General features: G+C 41.0%; 2 protein-coding genes across 2 annotated transcripts; one reads left to right on the top strand and one right to left on the bottom strand.

Annotated features, from left to right (window-relative positions):
• Positions 1 to 60: 60 nt before the first annotated feature.
• On the top strand, positions 61 to 2,607 carry LOC135375717 (large ribosomal subunit protein mL66-like). The gene is made up of 4 exons (XM_064608373.1): positions 61 to 168; positions 447 to 589; positions 665 to 788; positions 2,307 to 2,607. Exons 1-4 carry the CDS (start codon positions 66 to 68, stop codon positions 2,486 to 2,488), a joined length of 552 nt encoding a protein of 183 aa, XP_064464443.1. The 5' UTR covers positions 61 to 65; the 3' UTR covers positions 2,489 to 2,607.
• LOC135375718 (protein phosphatase 1 regulatory subunit 14B-like) lies at positions 2,486 to 26,776 on the bottom strand. The gene is made up of 5 exons (XM_064608374.1): positions 26,611 to 26,776; positions 18,534 to 18,810; positions 9,640 to 9,720; positions 8,183 to 8,224; positions 2,486 to 6,894 (listed from the first exon to the last, which is right to left on the bottom strand). Exons 2-5 carry the CDS (start codon positions 18,783 to 18,785, stop codon positions 6,853 to 6,855), a joined length of 417 nt encoding a protein of 138 aa, XP_064464444.1. The 5' UTR covers positions 18,786 to 18,810; positions 26,611 to 26,776; the 3' UTR covers positions 2,486 to 6,852.
• Between the last annotated feature and the right edge of the window lie 294 nt (positions 26,777 to 27,070).

Here is a 27,070-nt window from a genome sequence, read left to right as displayed (position 1 = left end):
TTAAGCAAATAAACGAGATTTCACAATTTATGCCACTGCTTAAAAGCGAAACTGGCGAGACCAAAATGGCACTGTCCAGAATAACGGCACGCATCTTAGCAAGAAATGCACTAAAATCGCTAGAAATCAGAACTTTCCAAACATCTTCGTCTCAGCTAGCGAAGAAAAGTACGTAGTGCACCATCTCGAGCGTTAGAAATTCAACAGTGCTAACCAGATGAGGGACTAACACAGCAATAGTGTATCAGTATCGTTACCTTTCTGGTCCGCGATACTTGGCTTTCTAACAGTAAAACGCACGTATGAGATACTCCTTATTGCTGTTCTTTTAACCTCAGTAAGGCATGACAGTAGCTTAAGGGTTTGTATTATTGCAATATAGCGAAATTTACTTTAGAGTATGGAAGGGGTAAGGAATGATACCGTCTTCCCCAACTTAATTTTAGTACAAGAGCGTGAAGAGAACGGTACTACCATAATAGAAGCCATTTATGTGGATTCACCACGAAAGGGCCGTGTTGTAAAAACACAGCACAGCAATCCAGGATGCCCGCTTTGCAGACTCGGAATCACAAATCTAAAATACACTGTACGTATTCTTTATGTGCAAAAGTTTTGACCGCAAAATTTGTCTCTGTTTTACTTCACGTTTTCAACTTTTCAGGACGTCCTAATAACTAGTCAGTTCATGGACTCTAAAGGAAAGCTTCTTCCACAACACGTCACAGGGCTGTGCAATAAACAACACAAGCAGATGGGATTGCTTTTGTACCAGGCACAGAGAAGTGGTAAACGTTTTACATTACAACCTCAACATTACATTACAACCTCAAATGGGGGCAAATTACTCTGTAAGCCACATCTAAGCAAGGTTCTTCAGGTCATTGGCTCGCACACGCAGTTTCGTCTGGCTGCACTAATGATTGAGCTACGCGAAAAAGGACGTACATCATAGATGTGAAAATAATTTACCTAAACCAGCGCATATACAAACAATATGTACAGCCCGAAATAGCACGGAAACATCAAAACAGCCAGTGTTCTGCTCACAAAATGTAACGAGCAATTATACGCTAAAAATGGCAAGCATTCTCTGTCCAGTCTTTCTTTTCCTTAAGCGTACGCTGAAAAGTGGCACAATACTGCTACTGAAAGTCAGGCACCCCTACAATACGTGCCACCACATGATATCAGAGCAAGATATGATACACCAAAATTCTGCCACGTTTCGGAAAGGAAAGGAATTGGTTGCACTTGGTACCATTCTGCACTTTATGGCAAAGTGTTCAATGGCTCAAGTGCAATGGCTCTTCAATTCTTCATACTTCAACTTACCTCTCCTGTGGTAAGGGACTTCTGATGCCCTACATAGCATTCTTGATGGCCTCTAACTGCCAGCACCTTACTGCTATGCTAAATTTTTTTGAACGATGTTGCCCCAGTCTGTCTCAGTCTCAAAGATCTGATGGAACTGTAATGTATGCTCAGGTGCTTTTGATAACGTGGCGCTTGTTAAGTAGTGGCTCTATCAAACGCGCTCAGGGTACTCTGCTCCTCTAGTAAAAGGTCTTCCAGAGCCACGAGCGCGACATGCACCCAAGCAAAGTTTCCACGGCCGCTCATTGTTTTGCCGGCCTCCTCCTTCCTCTATACGTAGGGCCTCATGTTCTAGGGTAAAACCCGAAAAATCCCTGAAAACGAACTCTGCAGGGTGCCAATTCAGCCAGCAGTACAGACACCGGAGATTGTTAACATTCAGCACAGCCGTTCCGCATTCTGTGTCAATCTAAAATTGGAGAAGCGCTCTTTTTTTATTTTCCACACGATATCACCCGATTTTACCCTGTTTTACAGCTCCTGAAATAAAACCCGATTTTTACCCCTCGTTTTTCAAAAAGCATAAAACCCGAAAGCACAGGGCCCTATTCATACATCACGGAGCAGAGCAGCACTTATGCACTCTGACCTGCAACCCGGAGCGCAAGATTTCATCAAGAGCGCAGTGCTTTGGAAAGGGAGTGATACCATTTAGTAAACATCAGCGCACTCCCGGAGCTCTGGAGCAGCTACTTGACGCACCCATGGTCATCATCGTAGTATTTGGTGTGCTTCACACATGAAGAGTTCTCCCGTCAGCGGTTTGACAGTGTTGTCCCAACAACTGACCAGTAGAGGTCAGAATTGGTCCAACCTACAAGATCTTTATTTATTTATTGGTATTTTTATGGTATTGGTGTTTTTATTGCGGTCACTTTGCAGATTATCTTTCACTGAACTATGTATTGCTTTGCACTTCTACTTAACAGGCCTGCTTCACAACGAGGAACGCTTACCGAGGGAGCGTTGGCAGGAGCTGAACAACTATTTTGGCAAAACTAAATTGAAAATTGATTTTGGAAAGCCACTTTTGGACATCAACGAATACCTCAAGAAACCAAACATACAAGATGGGCCTTTGGCAGTGCTCAATCGCAAAGAACCAAAGTAATTTTTTTGTTCAGTTTTATTGTTTGTTCCAACTTCCATAGTAAAACAGGACTTCATAAATATGTGCTCATAAATCGATGCTGTGTGACATGTCAATAAAGAATGGATTACTTGCTCGTAGTACAATGTTTTATACACAAAAAAACATTCGCAGCAAAAGTCGCATTCAAAATTTAACCATATCAGATTAGAGTAGAATAACTGGATAGTGGACGTCCGGCCATGAATATATCGCATTCCATTTTGCGAACGTCATGACACTCATGCAAGCTTGAAAGTTGGGTACAACAAGCAATGCCGAATTCCTTACTTCCATAAAAATCGTTGTGACGCTGGTAAAGTGAGCAAAGATGAAACTGTGTCATTGTTCAGGAAAATAACAGAGGGTGTTAGTGTGCATGATGGCCCCATCAGTTTCTATGAAATGTTTCACAGTCATATTTTCGTTGTTAGCAACATGGCACAATCCAACAATGTGAACACATTTCCCTACCATTTCATGTGCAGAGTACCCCTAACAGTATCACACCAGACAGATTTATTCTGTAGGTCACAAATACGATAACCACAACTTCCCCACTCACAGAACCACAACCCTTTTAGCATTATATAGTATGTTGATAACTAGAAAATAAGTTAACTGTGCATGACAATAAACTTTCTAAACAGTGTAATATTTATAATAGATGTGGGAAGAAAAACACTCCATAACAGAATTATGCATAGAGGTGCGCGGGTGCAGCTATATCCGCAGATCCGCACGGATAGCCACACAATATGGTTTGCGGATAGGAATACTGTCCTGCACGGGTAAATCCAACACCTCCGCGGTACACGCCGATATCCGCCTTTTACCCACAAATAAGCCGTAGTGCCTCTACGTCCCCTAACATCCTGACATAACTGACAGCACGCAGAGGATTAACTGATGCTACTTTAACTGCTATTATTGGACAACTGTAGACTACATTCCTGAGAGAGTTTGTATGCTACAAAGTAAAAATGTTTGTATAGCAGATCATTTTTGTCATGCAGGTTTCATTTCCTACAAATGCAGTGACCTGCAGTGACCACAGATGTACGGCATTCCCCATATCCGCTGCGGATGCGGTCGCAGATCCTACATGTGTGGATGCCGTGCGGATGCGGATACTGTCAGTTCTATCCACGCTCACCTCTAATTATGTGAGAGATCACAAAACTTTGCCAAGTTTCTCATTTGGCAGAAGAACGTCCAAGACGCTACATAAACATCGATGATCACAATGTAGAAACATCAAACGCGTGCAAGGTTCCCAAAAAGCTGGCGGCAGTGATATTTGCAGTGTATTCTCTCCAGGAAGATGGTGTTTGATAGGAGCCGCTGGAAAAACAAAGTTCGCCCCCAGTGCAACTGAAATAAATGTGTGTGGCAGGAGCGCCTCAGTCCCAACAACCCTCGTGCGAGGCCTTTTGCTCGAAATCAGAGTATTTGCAGAATTACACATAATTTGTCGAGAGATACACAGATACACATAATTTGTTGCAAGATACACATAGATACCAGATACACATAATTTGCCGGCAGCATACACACGGGGAGAAGCAAGGAGGAGAGGGTCTCCTCGTCAGCTAGCGTTTAGTTTCCCTGATGTTCCGCTAGGACGGTAAAGAGTGAGCGCCCTCTCCCGCATCTCTTCCTCCACCTATTCTCCACGGCAGAAGCACACACGGTTGAAGCCAGGTTGAAGAGAACGCCCCCGTGTCTCACAGCCCAGGAATTTCAAACCATGTGGATTTGTTATGGTGATCATAAATTATACCGCTCAAGATCGCCGAAAACTGAAGCAAGAATTCGATGAATTGGGTTAATATGCTAGCCACCGAAACAAAAATCTACGAATAATAATTCTGTTTCTGCTCGTTACCCCGGTATGCTGTACACTGCGTGCAAACACACAATCACAAATAGAAAACTCAAATTCCCTTACGCATTTTGAATTTGAAACTCGTCATATCCACACAAACAATGACAACAGCCACTACAGAACACGTGTAAGCTGGCCTAGAAGAAACTAATTCGGATAGGATTAAGTCACCTGAAGTTGCGCTGCTAACCATGAGTGCAGGTAAAAATGGTCCGGCATGTAGCGTTCAAATTCTACCCACTAATTTTGCGAAAGCACCAAGCTGTGTTCGCAGAAATACGAGGCTACTTGTGTGCACATCCACACATCGACCAAGAGACTTTTCATGGTCTTGTACACAAAACTAGAGGGGCTTTAGCAATCTTGCAGTTCTTCTGCGGTGTGTTCTCGGCTCACTAATTTGCTGCATGCTAGTAAAGTATCACAGATAAATATGCGTGTGCACACAGAGCATATATATCGTGCTGATATATTAATGTTCCCTGTCTCTAGTTGTGCTGGTCTGCAGTAATAGCGAATCAGGTTGTATGGTCATACAGAGGCAGATAATGGCACATGCTATCAGAGACATGCGAATCAGAATAATGCAATGTGAATACAAGTCTTGCAGGTATAGATGCAGCTGCTATTTTTATGAGGAATACACACTGCAGTGCTCTCTCCCTCTATCTAAATGCAACCATATGATGCTGGCTGTACTGCAAATCTAAGTGTATAAAGCAAAAATGGCCATTGCATTCCTCTTCCAGCTTGCAACAAAGAGTTTGTCCAAATGCCCACGGCATGCTGCTAAGCTTCGGTGAGGTATGGGGATCTAAATCACAGGAACAAACACGTTGCAAGAGGCCTGGAAACACTTGTGCCAAGCCACATAGTATTCCCGTACAAAATACAGAGGGCCTTCCAACGGCAAATGTGATTTAATGTCGAGCAATAATACTGCCTCGTCAAATGTGCGAAATATGATAAGACTGCATGATGAAGCAAGATGGCAGATCCACACATGGTATCGAGCAACACCACATGTCGTTTAAATGTCATTAGTAAAAATAAGAGTAGCATATTAAGTATAAGTTTGTGTAAAGGCACAAATCTTTCTAAATATTTGAGTACTTCAAGGAAAAGAAATTGCCATTTGATGAACCTACCATATCCTGAAGCAAATATAGTTAGTGGCTTTCGTTTGCCGGTTCAGCCGGATGAAACCTGTTTTTGCCCAGATTTGTATCTGCACATTCAGCACAGCTGCTTGGCGTCTAATGTTCATATGGCTCAATTTTCGCCCCCTCCAATAGACCTCTACCAAAGGAACATAATTATGACGTTGGTAGACACAGTGAAACCGAAACAATGCGGACGGAAAACGTCGCTGTTTCACTAAGCCGTATTCCTTCAAGAAGGTCACGGTTCGCTTCTTTGTATTAATGATACACACAAATGAGGTCATCTTTTTAGTCGCTTTGGTGTCTTCACCAACTGTACTGTACTGTACTGTACTGTACTGTACTATACTGTTCCCAGTACACTGCAGAAACGAAAGAAGGCTCCACCCAAGGGTTGGTTGCATTGTATCGAAAGTGAATGTCGTAATCCTGTGTGGAGTGTGGTTTGTCAGTATGACTTTTAGTGCTCTTGCTTTGTCGAGAAACACCACATGTACTCCGAGGTGAAACCCGTACTCCTCAGGCTCTTGAACATGTAACAGCCCAGAACAGCCTGGTAGCCATCTTTAGAAAGAGCTACCGAAAAGATAGGGCTGCCGGTAGACTGGAGCAAAACAAGGCCATACAACTATAATAATATGCAAGAAATCACATAAAATTCTTACAATATCAAATGCTGTATTTTAATGTGGCTTTCTTGTTACTTATTGATTTTTTTTTCTATAGTAGCAGTCTATGAAGTTGGCAGCGCTGTTGTACCATTAGACGTCATTTTCTTGTGAACAGTGGGAGGTCTACTTTCGAGAAGCATAAAACCCGAAAACTAAAAGGTCTAATGAAGTCTAAATATAGTAAAATAAATGTTTGCAACACTGGCAGACAATATATTGGAAAAAGAAAAAAAAGAAAATGCAATGATTGCCTATATGCCTACCAATAAGCACAGCTTTCACTTTTTTTTTTCAACCAAAATGACAGACAGGTGTGTTTCCAAAGACACGACAAGACTCAATAGTACTAAATTTGGCATACCTACGTGCAACGCATTTGTGAGAGTTCTTATGTACATCTGGTGTAGTTTTAGAATGATAAACACAACCAAAATTTGCAGCAAAGATGGTACTGAGAAGACAGCTGCATCTTGCAGGAAACCTGCGAATCTCAGGACAAAAGTTTGGAGGAAAAAAAAAAAAGGGTGGGACTCACAATCAACAAGACAAACATAACATGAAAGCACTGCTGTCACAATCAAAGAGGAAGTCCTGATGACTAGGACAAAGGTTCCAGAGAGCAGTTCACAGTGTCTTCGCTCGCTGAAGCAATTCGGTGATGAATGCCTGCGGATTAAAGTGGCACAAAACATTGCTTTACAACTGCGTAGAACTTCACACAAAGCACTGTCACAGTTCCCATGCTAGCTGAGAACAGAGTGTTGCAAGTACTGCATTGTTCATTTGTTCAGGTGATGTGCACGTACCACAAAAACTAATGAAACCTAGAACAGACTACACGTCCTAGCATATGCTTGCTTACAATGTGGCGTGTCAGTTTAGCACAAGGCTGGTTTCCTGAATATAAACTGGTTCAGGCAAAGTTAATGACGCAAAAAGGTTTATAAAAACGTCCGCAACCAATTGTATAGAACACAAATTTAATGCACACTGATCTGCATATTTGTAGATGCCTGCCTACTGTATGTGTAGCCTGTTTCTTTTCTTTTCTTTTCACAGGGTGTCTACCAAATCATAGCCGCCCTGACCTTTCCAAGTTTTCACTGTCTATTTCAAGCAAATTCCCTCACCAAAAAATAAAGGAACTTAGTGCCTTGCTCCTATGTTTTGATACAGATCACTCATACAACAGATCACTTATTGAATAATTCAATAACTTGGTGAACTACCAAACTTTTCCTCTTCCTTTTTTCCTCTATTTACAACAACCAATATTTTTTTTATTTCCTGCACTAGGGAGACCTCGTACTGTACCTCATTTATGGCCCTTATTTTTATTTTTAAAGGTCACTTGTTAGTGAGGCTGCTCTACATTTCTGCTCTGAGCTTGTCGTACCGGCGAACTGTTACCCCGATGCAACGTTACTGCGACGTGGCTGCTCAACCGCACTGATCGGCACTCACAATTCACAATTCCCCATACAGTCCCCTGACTTTTCCAGTTGCATCAAAATTACCTGACAATTCTCGGTTCTCCGTGTTGGTAGACACTCTGTTACAGGACACATCAGGTTTTCGAAAGGGGAAAAAGGAAGGTTTCCCATCACCGGGGTATCTCGCCTGATTTGACGTGTTTTAGGCTTCTAGTTTTTAAAGTTTTATCCCCCGCCCCTTTAAAAGAAGAAGAAGAAAAAAAAAAAAAAAAAAACTGAAAACATTAAACTGTAGTCATGTGTACACCACATCGACACATGACTAACATGCACAAGGTAGCTTGACTGGCAGTTTCTATTTTACCCAGTCAATTTTTCTCTGCCAGCCCTATAACAATGGAAATGATGATGCACCATCTATGAGCAAGCAAGGCACAAGAACTGCACTATGTGTACATATAGTGAAGTCGATTTACATGCAATGAAGTGCAGATAAAATAACCCTGATGATGCTAACTTACCTGGACGTGATCACTGCTCTGCTTGGCATCAGCAAGTTTAGCCTGCATTCGTGGAGGAAATTTTTTTTTTAAAATCCTACAGGTATGCACATGTGACAGAACATTTCTTTCAAGGAGCATTGAGGTGATGTTTAAAATGGCAACATATCGTGCAAAATATTTCCGCTCTGCAGTGTATTATAACCGCACAATTTTAGAAAAACAATCCGACAAAGCAGCCAGTGACGTAGGGGGGGGGGAGTCCTTGTGGACTTTCTCTTCGTTTTGCTTCTCAGGTTATGCGCTGCTTATACCTGCTTGAGCTGTGCCGCTTTACGTTACGAGTGACATCCCCAGGGACCACGTTGCGTCACAACATTCCCTCGTTCTCCGATATGCTCCTTTTTATGAGTGGAGGATTTTTTTAAAGGTGTGCGAGCAGCGGTCTTTTGCACGCTCTGTAGGCTACCTGCACTCGTCGTTCTCTCACTGGAGCTCATTTTATTCGTTGCAGAATGCGCCACAATGTTTTTTTACGTTTGGGGGTCATCTCAGTGCTCCTTTAAAAAAAAATATATATATATATATATATATAGTGAAAAAAAAAATAGCATAGGCTCTTTGGCTGCACGTTGAACATATGTTTATAAGTCCTAAACGTCGCCACACCAGCATTGGACAGCTGTTTCGGCCTTATTATTCATATATATATATATATATATATATCCCCTGGTTTGCCAATCACGAACGATGCGCAGCTACCCAGGGCTGACGAGCCGCAAACACGGCGAAACACGTGTCCTCTGGTGCTGTCGCATCGTTCCATGAGTATCTGTTTCTCTATATGCAGCCATAGAAGCCATCTTAATCTGTAAGTTTGAATTTCAAACACGTCTAGCGTCATTTACTTATTTCTTTTATGGCTTTTCCCCCTCTTTATATATATATATATATATATATATATATATATATATATATATATATAGGTTATATTATATAGGCTATATAATATAACCTATATATATATATTCCTTTCCTATATTATAGCCTAATAGGCTATATATTTATATTATATAGGCTATTTTATATATATAAAATAGGTTAATATATCAGACGGCTACGAAGTTGAATAAAAGTGAAATAATAAGACTTGGACTACAGATTACAGGAACGTTAACAAAAACTAATTTATTTAATGGGCATTTTAACACATAGATTAAAAAAAGAATTTTTTTACTTTTTTTTAATCTATGTGTTAAAATGCCCATTAAATAAATTAGTTTTTGTTAACGTTCCTGTAATCTGTAGTCCAAGTCTTATTATTTCACTTTTATATATATATATATATATATATATATAATATATCAATTATAAAACATATCAATTATAAAATATATCAATTATAAAAATATATTAAAAATAAAAATAAAATATATAAAGGGAAAAATATATATATAATTATCAGAACTGTCACTTACAGTGAGAAACTCTCTTCGGTGACGATCACTTTCCATGTCAAGCAGCTCGTCCAAGTCTATCTCAATATCGTGGTTGTCATCCTAAGAAGTGAAATGCAAAGGAATTACTGCCCACATGTATGCCTGTGGAAACAAGGTTCATCTTAGGTGGCATAATATACAGTACCCAAAAGAAAGAGAAAAGTGAGCTATGAAGGTGTAGTGTAGGTTATATTGATATACACCTCCAACTTTGTGGAAAAAAAAAAATCTGTAAAATCACGTTGCAGTAACACCCCTTTCTAAGATGAGGAGATGAACTCTTCCAGAAGTGCTGCACCAAAACAGTGCAATTTTTGGCAGTGCACTTCTTGCACCAAATCAACCAACATGAATCTGATGAGCCAGAAGACCCTGTAAGCATGCATTAGTACCACGTATGTCCTTTATGCTAGTTAATTAATAGAAATTTGTCGATAATGTAGCCAATGAGCTCCCGAATATTGGGAACACTAGCAAGACCATAAACATACAGGAGAAACAGCCCACATAAGTCTGCTTTTCACATAAGAGCAAAATAACTCTAAGATTCAAAATACTTTGTCTGCCTCGATATCTTTGAAGTCATATCCCTCCTTAACTTTAAATTATTTTTCTATTTCATTGCCACAGTAGTTTGAAGTAACATGTGCTTTGTCTGTGTTACTTCATGTTTTGTAATATTTTCATGTATTTGCATGACAATATCATGTAGATGTCACATGCTTCACTATCTATGAATGATGCATCAGTTAGCATTATAGTTGTAGCATTTTTATAAGTGTATAAGCTGCTGCCAGCTTTTTGTTCTGGCTCCCCACATCGTAACAATGCAAAAACAAAGGATTCAATTCAATTCAATCTTCATTAGCACACAGCATGCAGCTATAAGTGCTCTGTAGTAGACAGCACCCATATTTTTCTTTTTCCAATTCAATTCACACAGTGATTGGGAGTACTTGAAGTACTTCTAATAGTACTTCAATAAGTACATTTCTTTGGTGCCTGCCCATCAAGTACTCAACTACCCAACTCGACATGCAAAGACAAAAGATGGAAAATATCCAATAAGTGTCTAGAATCAGTATTTTTGACCAAGCAAATGGATTGCTGTTCTTTTTCGTAGTATACCAAGAGATGCACCGATGAATAAATAAGGAAATAAAAATACTTTCCACTAGCAACAGGTGATTGTCTCATCAGATGTAATTCATACCTACTGAGTAAGGACCAAGTAGCTGGGCTTCAGAACTACCTCTGGCAAAAAATGTTGGCAATGGCATTTAGCCAATCAAAACACCACCAAACGGTGACATGTGACACTATGCAAACGTTGCAATGTACTTGACGGGTAAGTACATTTACAATATGGTACTCTGTACTGTATACTTCAAGTACCATTGATGCAAATACTTTGTACTTTGCTATAAGTACAATTTGGGGGTACTTTACCCATCACTGAACTCACATTAGTGCAAATTGTAAATCCAGTCATTCAATCACAGCCTAGCAGTCAAAGAGAATGTTAAGTAACAGGGTATGAAATGATTTTTTTTTGTTTTTACCGCCTGACTAATAATTGCAATAAGGGATTTGTGGTCGTTTTTCATCTCAGAAGGTGTTCCAATTACATAGGAGAGGTGTGACCACCTTTCAGCTTTTTTTTCTTATTATTAGTGTGTGTGTGGGGAATCCCTGCTTGCAATCCTCCTTTACACATCTTTTGTGATGTTATATTCACTGTTACAGAGAACAGAGGAACTATGCAGAATGAAACACACAGGATGGTGCGGTGCTGTTGCTACTACAGCTCAGATAACAAAACAGAGACCAGCAGACGAAGTTGCTCTAAAGCATAACCGTTGCATTCCCAGACAAGCAAAAGCGTGCGCTGCCTTTTAAAGCAATAGAAAGCACTGTTGCGTGTAGCCAATGGCCTACAAGATAACTGGTTAGTACGTCTTTACTCAGAAATGTATTCTCTCGCACTGCCAGCTCTACAAGGCAAATTTATTCAGAGCTCCACATGGCTTGGCAAGCACCCTTGAGGAGAGTTGTTCCTGACCTAGAAAACGGCGCTCTCATCCGCTAATCCCACCAGTGATCAAACAGGAGAAGTGCTGGTGTGATGAATCTACATAAATTCTACTCTATAGGTGACGTTGCTCTAAGGGAATGAAGCAAAGACAAATGCTCCGATGTGACCTGACCTGAGATGGAACTCTGAGGTGAAACGAGCTTAAAGCCGAGTACCTTCAACCTGCTTTGGTGAATTAAAGTTCACAAAAATCACTTTTCGAGCTAATTTAGTGGATTGAATTACATATCTTTCTCGATGTCCTTTAATTATAATTCTGATGACCCTATAGCTATTCAATTTTTTTTCTATTTTAGGTTCAGCTTATTTGTATTAATTTAATAATAGGTGCACCCAATTCACTGCCTGGACCAGCACTTGGCAACCCAACGTTCAATGGGAAGGGGGGGGGGGGGAGGGGGGAGTGGTATTTATTGCAATATGAAGGTAAAGTCAGGTTTTACCTTGCCTCAAAGGGTAGTAGCATGAACAACTTCCATCATAGAGATTGAAGCAAATCATTTCCATATGAAAGGTATCACTACAGTTCAAGGACACAGTCAAACCACCAATGGTACTCAACGTGTAAAGAAGTCGAGCGTAATTGTGCTGCATCCTGTTCGACTACAGACACCGACCTGTATATGCTTTTAATGTGACAGGAAGTGCATTCAGGATGTTAACATTGTGGGACCTGCACTATCAAAGCCACACTACAATGATGGCCTTGAGCAAGCTGACAATCTCCGTGCATATGTAGCGTGCCAACATCGTGACATCCATTTGTCAAGATGACTTACTAAATCAAAGACACGGTGAAATTATAGTAAGCTTTTTTATATAATACCTTCAGTATTCACTGGTTGCATATACAACGAATGTCAGCATGCTTCCAGCGTAAGTCTTCATAATGAAATAACACTACAAACGCATTAATTTTGTTGAAGACTCCAAAGCTGTCGTGGGAAGTAGCTAAAGGGGCACTAAAATGCAAAAATAACTTGCTCTCAAATGAAAGTCACTGTTTCAATTAGTAGATTCAAACAAAATTAGTTCACACAATGCTGTTTAGATGAAAAACGTAATGAAAACAGAGCCGTCTTTGGCGGCAATGAATGGGGCCCCAGGAGGCAAAGATTGGTGGCATCCAATGAGACAGCAGGAGAAGCGCGCACATACCTATCGTGGGTGTGTGGATTTGGAACGGGTCCAATCGTAGTGTTCCGTATATGCGCGGCATGATGCGCACTGCTACATGTTTAAATACAGATTCACAGAATTGTAGCCCACAACAGTTCTTGCGAGTGTTCCACTGATATCCTTTGGACAGCAACGCAAGTCCGCTTCACAACGCGCACTTTGTTTTTCACCGGGACTGCTCCATGGCGTGGACTAAAAACACCGATGCACGAGCTGAAGCGTCGTTCACTGTTTAGCACCGAAGTAAGAAAGGGTCCAGTATAATTTTGATTGCAGCTTCGTAACGGAATCAAAGTTTTGAATTATGATAACAGGTACAAAATCAATATAGTGTGTAACGTAATTTGAAGTACCGTAAAAGTGATTAATTTTGCTGTCTTAATAATTTGCGAATTCGTGTGGGAGCGTGTTTTGGGAATATTTCGCGGAACCTTAATTTTGCGAATTTGTTGGAAGCGGACGAAAGCAGAAATCACGGGATCGGGGAGGTCAGGGGATCATGACACTGCCGGCTGGCTTATAGACGCTTACCGTGAACTCAAATCCCGTAACAATGACACAAGTGCTGGTTTTGTGAAAGCAGGTATCTGCAATGCCAAGTGATACACTGTGCGAATAAACTACTGATGTTGAAGAGGCGTTTCAATTATAGAAATGTTTGACAAGAACAAGGTGTAAGAATAAAGGTCATCAAGTAAGTGGATTTGTCTTTGCGGAGGTCATATCGTCGCAAATTCCAGTGCCCATACTTTTTCATCCCCGCTACCTATATTTCGCGGAACCTTAATTTTGCAAAAAAAAAAAAAAGTCCGATCGCGAAATTCGCAAAAATTAAGTTCTCGCAAAAATTTCTACTTTTACAGTAAACTCGTTTTTGCATTTTAATGCCCCTTTAAACTTTCTGTAAAGTGTAACTTCAACTAAAGGAGCAGTGAGGTGACATTTAATATGGCACGAAACCCTGTTGCTTTCACCAAGCTGCCCACAAGGAACCACACTGCAAAATATTTTTGCCGTGTGGTACATTGTCACTGCGCAATCAAATTTAGGAAAACAGTCTGAGAAAGCAGTAGCGGATGGCCACCACGATTCTCGCATGACGTAGGGAAGACCCAGTGTCTTTTTTTACTTTGTTTATTTCTTCTCAGCTCACATGCCGCTTATACTTGCTTGAGCTGTGCCGCTCTACGATATGGGTCACGTGCCCGGGGACCACATTACGTCATGACATTCCCTCGTTCTCCATTACTCTCTTTTCACGAGTGGAGGATTTTTTTTTAAAGGTGTGGGCAACAGAGGCCTCGCGCACACACACACTCTGTAGGTCACCTGGAGTCGTCGTCCTTTTGCGGGAGCTCATTTTATTCGTTGCAGATCATGCCTGAGCGAAAAACAAAAACAAATTTGCAGGTGCTCCTTTAAGTTATGCAGATATGTAGCATCACATTCTTTCATGCACCAGTTTCCAAACATTGCCTTGTTGTTCTTAGAACATACACCAAGAAAGGGAAAGGAGTATTACGTGGAAAGGGATCTGCTTGAACTGAAGCCGTGAAAGCTTACTAACGTTAACTTTTAGCTCCAATTTTGTTGCCCCCGCCCCAAGAGATAACCAACTTATCTAACTTCCTAACTGTAGAGCAACTAGCTAAATTTTGAAAAATAAAGTGAATTTGTGGTTCAGTTACTACTTTCACAAACTAGCTATAATTTTGTTACTAAGTGTCTTACGCATGACTGCTAAAAGAGTACTTGCGATAAGCTTGAACAGATAACGTACAGATAACGACAAAATGTTTAACAGCCCAGATGGAAGTAAGACACTCTTTATCCATTGTCGAATATTTTTGTCCTGGGTTTAGAAATAATTTACTCTCAACCGATGCTCAAAAGCAAACAACATGCATCAAGATGCCAAGTCTGGAATCTAACAATGAGTATATAGCAATTTTATATTCTTGAGCTACAGCCCACTTGTGCAAATTTATATTCAACTGCTCAGTTTCGCAGTGTTCTTGTTCTAGTGCTTCTCATGCTGAAAATGCGACTTGTTCATAGGGAAACTGTAGGGCCCCAGTATGAACGGAACGAGGCACAGGATGCTGTCATTGGATGCGTCGCTGCTGCACATATCTTCCGCAAATTACTAGATGCAAATCTAAAGTTGCTTGCATGAAAGGAACTAGTTAGCACAGTATTGAGCAGGCATTATAAGGCTGCACAGCCTGGTGCAGCATTCCTATCACTTTCTGTGTGCACATATATTCCCGAGTTGGTCTGACAATGTCACAGCTACAAGTATATTCTACACCCACTTCCCGTGCAGCAAGACCACAACAGAAATTTGTACTATACCTTAGCAATTGAATACATTCTTATTTGATTAGTATGTATTTTAGTGATTAGTATGTATTTATGTATATTAGTAGTATGTATTTTATTTTAAATTTATTGAATAGAAAAAAAAAAGTTTGAGACCGTCTATTTACTACACAAAAAACGAGGCTTTCATGCAGTAGGCTGCACTTCTGCAACCAGTTTCCATTCCTGTTTTCTCTCTCTGCCATGTGACATGTTTAATATATTATCTTGTTGTTTGGAAGAAGACCTGAAGAAGTGCAACCTACCGCACAAAAGTCTAGTTTTTCGTATATTAAATAGATGCTTTAAACGGTCTTGTTTTTTTTTTTTTTATTGTGGATTGCTTTCGTCAACAACTTGACATTGCTCTTCATACGTTTTGCATTTATTTAATAGGTTAAACATGCATTGTTTATTGAATTTATCAAACAATCAAATTTGTTTTGTTGCCAGCATAGCAATGGGGATAAAATGATTCTACAGTAATTTTGCAAAATTAACCCAGGCTCCCTTTGTTTGCACAAAAAAAAAAAAAAAAAAAGAAGCGAGGCCATTGCTCCTAAACAATTCAAGTCCTCAAACTGTTGACCTCACATTCCCATGACAGAGTTCAGCAACACTGTCGCCTGTGCCTTACAAATACTCCCACCGCTTCCTTCCTCATCTTGTGGTCGGCCATGCATCACTTGGAACGCCTGTGTCCGCCAACAAAGGCTTCTTGCCACACTTTGTCCACCTTGTTCCCCTCTCACGCTTGGCTAATATTTCAGGGTTAGTTGTTCTATTGTTTCATTTATGTAACTACACTGTTGTCTCTGTCAAAGCAAAGGGGTGCGACACTGCACTCCTATCACTTCTATGGTGTACAGGAAGCACTTATAGCAGATGTAATGCACGTACATGGCATAGCTGTGCGCAGCATACAATTTACAATGCATAAATTCTAATACAATATAACTAGGGCCCGGAAATTTAGCAACTAAAAACGATGGAGATAGGCAGGCATTTAGGCCCTCAAAAATAGGCAATAAAATGCACATTAATCTGGTGCGCTCTTTGGCTTTGTTGGTGTGTTTCAGAATGGCTCCATCAAAGAAAGCTAGCTTGTCTATAGGTTACGGTACCATACGAGCTTTGACGTCTGGTACACGAATGCGGAAGCAGCCTGCAACCACACTATATGGAATAATACTTTTAGTTCTCCGCTCTCAAAGATCTTGGAAAGCCCAGAGAGGCCAAATCTTTTGATCAAATATACATGAACCCCTTCCAGAAAACGAATGTACTGAAGGAAACCAAACGCAAAAAAGGAACAAAAGGCCTCAAATACCCGGACCCGAAAAGCAAAAATGCAGCACAACAACACGAGCCTAAGGCACACTCGCACTTAAAGGAGCAGTCTAGAGGTACACAACTTTGTTTCTGTTTCTGGTCGGTATGGAATGTTAGGCGGCCGAAAACAGTTTTCCCACAATTAGTGCAACTATAGTGAAATTGGGACGCCTGCAATAGCTGCCTGAACCTCCCGTGCACGAAACACCCTCCTTCGCCTTCACAATAGACACGTGATGAGCGCCGCCACACGCGTCACTATGTAACGCGAGTGGTAGGGACGCTCCTCATTGGACCTGCGATCACATGATCGAGGTGAGCAACGCCACACGTTCTCCGGCTGCGTGATGTCCGAAACGGAGGGTTTGAAGGCTGTCAACGACACAACCACAATTTTTTGGGACCGCAGACACCACGAGAGGAACGAGTGTTGCAGCCCGAAATTAACTGCGTCTTGTACAGCGAAACCCCAGTGCTTCCCGACAGTGTGCAACCTCTCTGACCGTTTTCACCGCACAGTTGGTTCAGTGGCTAACAGGTAGTGCCACAATACAGCCGTCATCGCTTGCTTTCTGCTACAGTGAATTCTGAGATTGCGCAAAAGCCACGGATATATTACTCTTGTGAATGCAACCTTATTGTGTCAGGCTGCATATATGCTGTTTTTTCTTAGAAAACGTGATATAAGTCGCATAAAGGATGGAAGTCAACAAGAAACCGCTTACGATGTTCATAGCAGACGGTTTTTCCTACCAATGAATGAGGGGGCTCTCTACCACAAACGTCAAACTTAGCGTGGGTGATTTGAGAGAGTGGGTGGGCGATTTTGCAAATTAACTGCGCCGCAGTTTAACAACTTTGGACAAAAATATTTTGGGGGAATGCTTTTCACTTACTGCTTTACAAGATGACAGCAGTTTTTTGCCATGTTAGATACCACTTTAATGCTCCTTCAAATCTCTAAAAAAGTGCTGTTATGGCGCAAAAAAATGTTAAAGAGGCTACAATTCAATAGAGTCGATAGAAGGGCAGGTAACCCCAAAAATGTCGCAATTAGGCGTGTATAGGCATTTATAGGCAATTGCCTACAGATCTGGGCCCTAAATATAACAGACATAAGTGAATTTTACTTTAAAAAATCACGTAACAAACAATTTCTCAATTATGACCTTATTAGCGATTTTTGTCGTTTTTTTTGTCAGATCCCTTTGTCAGATCCCTCTTGTGGATCGATGTTTGATACACATCAAGCTAGAAAGTGTCACCCTATACTGCTTTCACCAGGGCAGACACTTCTGCTATGCCTCAGTATGCCACATTTAATACACCATGGAATACCTACTGGATGTACAGCTCACGTCACCCTTAATAATAAAACTGAAAAAAAAAAAAAAAAAATATGGTCTCGTTCCCGATTGCGATTACAGCAACCCTTGGGGCCATCAAGAAATCTTAATTGAACAAAATTATTCTGTTAGTTTAACGCAAGGATGTTGTTCACTTAACATTCACCCAGTGCTTCCAGGGTGGCTGTTATCGCATTCAGAAATGAGGCAGAATTTTTTTTCCAGTGTTATTATTAAGGTTGACGGAAGCTGTACCAGCCCAATCACAGTCTTCAGAACAAGCAAGTATTCCTCTCACTCCTATTTGTGAGTAAAACACAATCTTTTTTTTTCTTTCTTTTCTCGAGGTCTGCAATGCCCACAGCTCTTGCACTTTGCTTACTCTGTAGTAGCCTAGCCTTCACAGTCTTGTGGGAAAAACATGAAATTCAAAGTAACCTCGAATCCACTATTGATTTGAAATGTTTCGCTCAGATACTTTAGAACGTTTTTGTTTAAAGAGAGGATGCAGCAAAGCGTGACACTACTTTTATGTTAACTTTACTTCGATGCAAACTCACCGAACTTCTGTATAGGACTTGCAGCTGTTCGTACATCCACATCTCAACACGCAGACGTTTCTTGATGAGACTCATTTGGTGTGGGCCATACTTTGCCGTCAGGTACTTCTTGCGCCTGTCCTGTGGGTCATCCTTGTCAGTGTCAAAGTTGACGTGCAGCCCCTTTGGAGGCCCACACAGGTCACTCCCTGCAGGTGGAGCCACAGGTGGCCTTGTCGGTGAACAGTAGGAGGCCGGAAGGCTGCACTCCATGACTGCTAGTTGCACTGTGGTCAACCTGGAATGGATCACTCAAGTGAGCATGGAATGGATTCAACTAGAGAGTTACAAACAAAAGGATATGCATTAATAAGGTTAAGTGCTGAAGTGTATCCCCATTGGTTGATTTGTGACTGTCAGCAAGATTTCATAGGCATGCATGCTTGTGAAAATCAATCACAGTGAACTATGCTGTTTCAGTGACACCGTAAAACTAATTTTGTGGCCCCAAATTTTTTGCAAATTCTAGATGCAAAAATTTGTGGCTTACTTCATGATGAGCCCAAGATTGTCTGTGCCACATTTTGACAAAACTGGCACCACACGTGCTTCTGCTGCAAAGCAGTTCACGTACGAGATAGTGACACAGCTGTACGACAAAATCCAGCACAGCTTTTTAACCGTAAATTTTTGGGCAAAATTTTTGTGCACCCTTAAAATTGTCAAATTTTTCAATTAGCCAAATTCGCAAGAGTTTGAGGCTCCCAAACATTAAGTGCTTTGCAGTATAAAGACCAAAAATATTGAAAAGATCTCGGCGTGGCCTTGGAACATTGAAAGCCTTTAATTTGCACAAGGTCAGAACTGGAATACAAAATATAGCACCTTGTTGAACTAAGCACGTAAAATGAAGTGATGTGGCCCGTTGCTCTTATACGGCTTAAATGTGCATCAGACTTGAAAATGAGCCCCATAGCTCCACACCACCAGACTATGCGTGTAAGAACATCCTCTACGGTTTCCACAAAACAAACTGGACGAAACTGCCCTGCTATTCACTTTCTTCTTACCTTGTACTCCTACGTGAAAGAAATGAAATATGAGAGAGAGAGAGAGCAGGCTGGAGGAGAGGAGGAAGCTAGATGGAGGAATGGCACACCCCCCAATTTCTCGGAAGCCCATCCTGTCCCCACCCTGCTCTACCAGTTCTATCAGAGCACGCTCAATCATGAAAAATCTGATCTCTCACGGAGGGGAGCAGCAGCACCTGCGTCGGTTCTAAAGTGGCTGGGAACGTGTATAAAGGCATTGGCCTTTGACTACAGGTGCACCAAAGAAACGTGGATTTGCACAGCTATTATGCGGCCCCTAGTACAACTCTGGAACATGTGTATCGGTGGGTCCACAAGCCCTCAATGGCACATTAGAAAACAAATCAAAATCTGCATAAAAACTGACATGACTGTTTCTTTCTCATGCACATACAAATATGTACAAGCCTTTATGGCTGAGCAATGAAGCATAGTTAATTGCTATTACTGCAGGCACATTTTGCTGCACAAGAGTGCTTTCGTGAACCAAAAACAACAGTTTCCAGAATATTTTGAGGGGGCTTGGCTTTGTGAGGCCCTGTTGTATAGTATGACAATCAGTACGGATTCTTCTGTTTTTTTCTTTCTCTTCCCTTTTTTTCTTCATTCCTTTTTTTTCCTTTCGCTCTTTTTTCTTTCTTTTTCCTTCTTCTATAGCTTAAAGTAAGCAATGTCGCCACAGTGTAAGTGCTCAAAACTAAACAACAAAAATTTATAATTATAAACCAGTCATACAGTAAGAATGCCTTTTTCATCTGTTACTAAATGTATCTCGACATCCTGGATAACACAAGAGCAGGAATATATATATTCCATGCTGCATAAACGACAATACCCCATTTTTAGATTTGAATTTAGCCTTCATATAGAGTTTACTGTTTGCCCTTTGTATTTTTACTTATTTTTAGAAGAAAAAGTACAATTCACCCTAACCATCTCACTAGCACTGGGTACGCAATCAATTTCCCATACTAACCCGCTTGTCTAAGTAGCATAGTTGGTGTAACAACAATTATTCATTAAGATCTGAGGTGTTGTCTGTCTTCCTGTTCTACATCGTGAACCAACCAGTTAACAATGGAGCCAATACTACCACAATGTTATATGTACAAGAATCTCATAATGACATAATGAATATTGTAAAAATGCGGGGCATATCAGATCCCTTCTAAAGTCTCATCTTCCTCACCTCGCATCAACCACGAGCTCAAAGTCTCCTGCTTAAGATGTAACACTCAATCATTTTTAAATTCCCTTTTCCACCCCAAGACTGCCATTGAATGGAATAACCTCCAGCCCCACATCGTTACCATAACTGACCCGCCTCAATTTCATAATTCTATTTCCAGTGTATAAATCTTGCGTAATTTATGATACCTTATGTAACCTACTTGCATAGCGTTGTTGCTTCCATTTGTTGTTGCTGTTTTATTGCCTTTTTTTCTATGCATTATTTTTTTCCCACACTTCCTGTAACCCACTCCTCCCATGTAACACCCGTATGGGACTTTTGGAAGTCCCAATGGAGGGGTGCTGCCAGATCATTCCACCATATACACCCATGTAATCTGAAGAACTTCACCAGAAAAAGTGAGCTCCATGGAGTGTATAAATCACAGCACACATTAGTGGAGCCCATATTTACACTGGCAAGTCTTCAAGCTAATAAAGTGAAACGCATGCAAGCTATCAGGCCCATAACGTATAGCCAACATTTACTTTCCCTTAGTGTAGTGTTCCAATTGCAACAATAGAGATCAAGGTTTCCACAGGACACGCCTTGCCGTTCCTCCCTCAATACCCTTCGTTTTATCCGATACGATCACCTCTTTATTTTCTCCCACTTTAGCTTGGCACATTTTCTCTTTCTTTATTCACCCTCTGCCTGAGGCAAGGACAGAATCAATCTCTGATCCCCATCAGGGTTGTCAGCACATTAGTATGCGAGAGGTGGCATCGGGGTGATGCCTAGAAAGCTTGCTCGATCAGAGGAAGCTGATGAGAGGCAACAAAACGGAAAGTGTGCTGTACTTTTGAATGGGACATTACTTACGCAAGAGATACGGTTGAACAGTGTACCCTGCACGAGGCTTATCTCACAAATACAATAGAAAGCGTCCAGAACCGTGCAGCTCGATTTATTGTTAATGACTGTCGTTCCGATAGCAGCACAACGGAAGTGAAGCGCGGGGTGGCTTTTCCCATACTGGCACAATGCTGCAATTTGTCAGGTTTAAACCTCCTCCATAAGATTTTTTGCAATAGCATTTTATGGCCCTCTATGCCGCAACCTCCTTCCTGCTTATCCTAGCACGTGGATCACGCTTTCAAAGTCAATCCCACTACTCTTTTGAATCCTTCATCCCTCGCGCATCAAGACATTGGAATGACCTTCCTCACGAGTTGCACTTGTCATTGACAGTGTTCGTTTTAAACAAGTCACTTCTGACATCTTCTGCAGTCCATAATCTACTCCTTTTTTGCTTCCTGGAATTTAGATGTATGTTTCATTCGTTCCCCCCTCGGTTTATGTCCATCCTTGGTTCTGTGTGCCTCTTTATGTCCATGCATAACCTAGTTTTGTGCCTCTGACCTTAGTGATTTGGTTAGTCAGATCGTATGATAAATATGTGATAGCATGTAGTGTTCGGGTCTAATGTAACTTTTATGCGTGTACTGTTAGGTTATGTTCACCCTATGTTTTGTGGTACCCGCTTGGTAGGTCCTTAACATACAGAGAGTAAATGGTTATAGATGTGCATTCTCCTTTACACTGATTTTTAGACAAAAATGTTCCTTGCAGTCATAACTTACAAGCTAAGGTGCATGACTTCTGCTTGGGATCAGAAATTTCTTGGTTAAGCATTGCCAAATTTCTCATTGATTGGACGATATACTTACAAACAAAAATTATGCAAACACAAAATACTAAAATTATATAATTACATTTACAATTTAAAAAAAAAAAAATCATCTCTCAAATTCCCATTCCTTCAAAATGCCACTGCTTGCAATTGGCTTGATTATGGCTGCTTTGTGCCTAATGCTGCAGCCTTACTTTCATGCAGAATGTCTCGTGCCATGCATTTCGTGCTGGGCTCTCGGAGGCCTCTGTGCTATTCCGGTCATAATTTTGGCTCCTGTCGTAGGCTCAAATTCACTAAGATGATGTCAGCAGCCATGTGGAATGGTGCAGCCTTCTCTGTTATGAGAATTGTCTGCTATGAGAAATGCACAAGAAATATGGAATGAACAGAAATATGTTAATGAAGCTGTGGGTGAATGAAATTAATCGAAAGAACAACCACTTTTAGATCCATCCTTCAACAATGTAGTTAATCCATGAAAATCAATGCCACTGAATTTTTACTTCAAACTCCACACTGGTGCCTGTGAAAGATATCCACTGTTTGATGTCTGCTGTGTCAATCAGGGATTGGTCCAAGATTTTTCTCACGAGGAAGTCTGGCCTTGGTCGGCATGCCGCATAAACTACCTAATATCAATTGGAGCACTTGTTGACGACAGGCATTGAAGGGCATCCAAGCAGCCTCTATCCTAGGCATGTGACTTGGTCATTTGCATCAATAATTTGTGTTCTTGGCTACCACCATTCATATTCTATGCTTTCAAATTCTTTCATATTCTTTGCTTTTTGTTTGGAATAGCAAGCCGACCCTCGTCTGGCTGACCTTTCCTTTCTTTTTCTTAATAAACATATTCCCCCCCCCCCCCCCCCCTATGCTTTCAAATTTAAAATGGCTTTAGGCATCATTTCGCTTTCCATACGTGCAAGACCCCATGCCTGTGCACTGTATATTTACTGCACACAACATTATTGTACACGGGCAACCTTTCAAAGATATTGCCTTGCTACGGTGCAGTAAACGAAAATCACTCTCACGTCATAATTGCAATAAAGGTAAGATTCCCTGTAGATTGTTTTTATTTGGTTCCAAAAACTTGTATTTAGCTTGATTTGGAAGGTTCAAATTTTGAGAACTTATCCGTCGCAGAGGTGAGAGTTGCTGCATGGTCGTTTCTTGTGCCAACCACCAGACAGTAACTGAAAGCGTACTGTCTGAGTTTGACGTGCTTCATAGTACGTGTTGCTCCTATTGTAGAAGTGTACTTGGTGCAGTTTTTGATTCAAAATAAATACTATTTATGTGAAATGTAAAAGTGAAATAATGTTTCAGATAATCAGTATCAGGGATCTCAGGGTCGTGTTATTGGAACACCATATAAAATGTTATACGTATGACATTCTCATTAGAGATTTTTAGAGAGGTGATGATGCCTTTTGGAGGATAAGTCATAATTCATCACAGCTTTACCGACGCAAATGTTTTCTGGTAAGTAGAAAAATTTGCAACTCCAATAAGACTTCATTTGTTCAGCTAACAGATGAAACATGTTTGAATACTAGATTGCTTTGCAAAGACATACCAGATGTAAATGTAAAATATGCTTACAGAAGACGTTTTGTAGTAAAACCTCCAAAAATAAAATTGAATAAAACTGATATTACGCACCCTCCTATGAATGTGTGCTGGAACAAATTTTGCAACATACTGCTGGTATAACAAGTTCTAATATGCTGCATACCCTCTAAGTCCTCAAAAAACTAAAAAGGAATTAAAAGAAAACAAACAGCAAACCAGTTCGACAACGCACAGTCTCATACAAAAGAACGAAGGTTTGTCCATAGTGCTCTCAATGGCCTGGTGAACAAAAGTATGAAATGACCTTCCAACTCATTAGCAATCCTCTCATTAAGGTCCCTTCAATTACACGCAAGAAACAAAATACATTTAACAAAACAAACAAAAAAGTGCCAGACATAATCGAAGAACTGCTAGAAGACACTGACAGAAGAAAGATAGCTATCCTAAAATACACTCTCTACTTGTGAGTGAAGGAAAGGTCAGCAGTTTAAAATGGCAGCAGGAAAGGGACTTGAGATGACACTTGGCAGTGGAGAGAAATGAACAGGAGTAACGTTGCAAGGAAGTGGCTAACATTAGCTGAATGACAAGAAAAAATATATCTTTCAGTCATAAAGGTCCTCACTTCTTCCTGTAACCGAGACCATTATGCAACTGTACTGACTCCATGGAAACTTCCATCATTTCCCTGAGACTATGGAAGGGATGCCAGGGTTTTCATGAATGACCACTACTTAGAAAGCATTTTCTTAATTGAGCGGACTATTGAGTGCCCGCAAACTTTTGGTTACACTATACTATATTTCGAAGTGGAATATCTTTGCAAATACTTGTCTGCCCTTCACATGCACACGCCATATCGCGGATGGTCCAGTACCCCGATTGTATCACTTGTTGGTACTTATTGGCAGAATTCCTTTTTTTTTTCTTATTGTTTTGTAGTATTGGACTTTGAATCACTAGGATACTGCTACCAGTTTTTTTTTTACTTGACGCCGGCAACATGAACAGAACAGATGAACAGATCATATAACGAACTTTCTAGACTGACCGACCTGACTTGAACTGACACCGACTGTTTGACTATCATTGACTACGATTAACAGTAGATTTAGATTTCAAATATTGAAATGGAAACAGAATTTGTATTAATTGGTACAAGAGCAACATTAAATACAAAACATCTGACATTCTAAAAAGTCATAAAATATTGTCAGACAACTTTTATGCACGGTTCTATAAACAAACTGACAAATTTAATTCGTTGTAGCGGAGAAAAGCTTAGCCACAAAAGGATTCATATCCTTGCACTGGAATTCGCAGTGCTCCGTTCAAATGATCAATGAACGGCAAAAGCAAAAAGTGACACTGCATAATGAACTTGCATGCACAATGCTTCGATCAATACAGTGAATCACAATGAAGAACCACAGGCGATGATGATTCGTTGAGGATGAAAGAAAATGATAGATCACAACCAACAGTGAAAACGAAGCACAAAGGCCCTCTTTCTTTGCATCAGCGATTTCTCTAAATACTCCTTCGCGTTGAGGAACCGACGAAAGTGGTTTAAGTTTTCCTTGTTAGGGGCTCATTTGCCTCCGAGGCACTTCCTTTTCATTGTTTTTGACGTATCCAACTTGCTTCATTGTTCCTTGGACCACAATGGCCCATAACCTGCTTGCGGTCGTCCTTTTATCTCTTGGACAGTCGCCGGAATACTAACGAAGTTACAAAAACGACAGCAGGCCCTTTAGCCCACTTTATGCACGAACCACTGATCCAAACGTCAGATGGTCGTATTTCGTGGGGATTTAGCGCACAAAGACTACGATAAGGATAAGTGAGTCATACACTTCCTTACTAGCTGGAGCTGTCTTGCGGAGACTGAGACTTTGCGGTCTTGCTCCGTTCGCAAGACTAAACGAAATCATAATGGACAGACAAACGGGCAAAAGAACACTGTTATCCGAACGAGGATCCCACACGTACATAGCTTCTACGAGACCAAACAAAGGCAAGGAAGACACTATGTGCGATAAGTGAGATGCACGCAGTCATGACTTCGTGCACACAGGTCATGCTCCTTGGCCATTCGCAACATGTGGCATTCACCTTTCACCGGCACAATAACGCTTTGTTCTGTAGAGATAATTCTGATTGTAACGAGTGTGCTCCCGCTGCCCATGTAAACGCAGTCACGCACTCATTACGACGTTCGATTTTCGGCGTAAAGTACAAACGAAAAACGCACAGTAGCCGCCGCCGCCGTTATAACTCGTTGACCACGGCAAGGACGCATCTGAACGGCCTTGTAAATATAAAAAGCACGCACGACCTCCGCGTTTCAACTTTTCTAGTTAATCATCGTATTGTGCCAAAAATACTTTTAATATGTTTCTCTCAGCCTTGACACAAAGATGCGAACCACGTTTGGTCTGTTACGGGGAGATAGCACGAAGCACACGGAATAAGCACCGTGAACGTGCGGCCAGAGTCATGCATTGCCGTTCCTTTCGCACAAAAGTGTCGCGGTAGAAGACAAAGCAAAGTATTTACCTGACGCACGGTGCCTGAGGCTATGATGATGATTCAAGCTTCTGCAGTGACGTTTCGTATCCAACAAAGCGCACCGTTCAAGTGTGAACGACCGTGTCAGTAAACGCACGGCGGAACAAGCGGAAACCCGCGGAACCACAGCAACCACTTTCCACCCGTTGCAGAAGTCTCCTTTCTCCTCTCGCATGCTCTATGCTCTCTCCTCCCCCTCGTTTCTTACACTGTCACGTGACAATGAGAACGTTACATTGTTAACGTTATTTGTGCAGTACGATCTCGCACAATTTTTTTTAATCATCACTCATGGCATAAAAGCGGGCCATCGTCAGAGAATGCAATGCACAATACGATGAAACCGAAACTAAGATTCAGCATCCGCATTACCCCGACGACATTATAATGAAATTAAGATACAGAATTTCTGCGTCAGGCTTTTCCATGCGGAGCACGAAGTATATAA

This window comes from Ornithodoros turicata, unplaced genomic scaffold (assembly GCF_037126465.1).
Source record: "Ornithodoros turicata isolate Travis unplaced genomic scaffold, ASM3712646v1 ctg00000917.1, whole genome shotgun sequence".
Classification (NCBI taxonomy): Eukaryota; Metazoa; Arthropoda; class Arachnida; order Ixodida; family Argasidae; genus Ornithodoros; species Ornithodoros turicata.
Note: the sequence above shows the minus strand (reverse complement) of the source record. Positions and strands in the feature narration are given on the sequence as shown.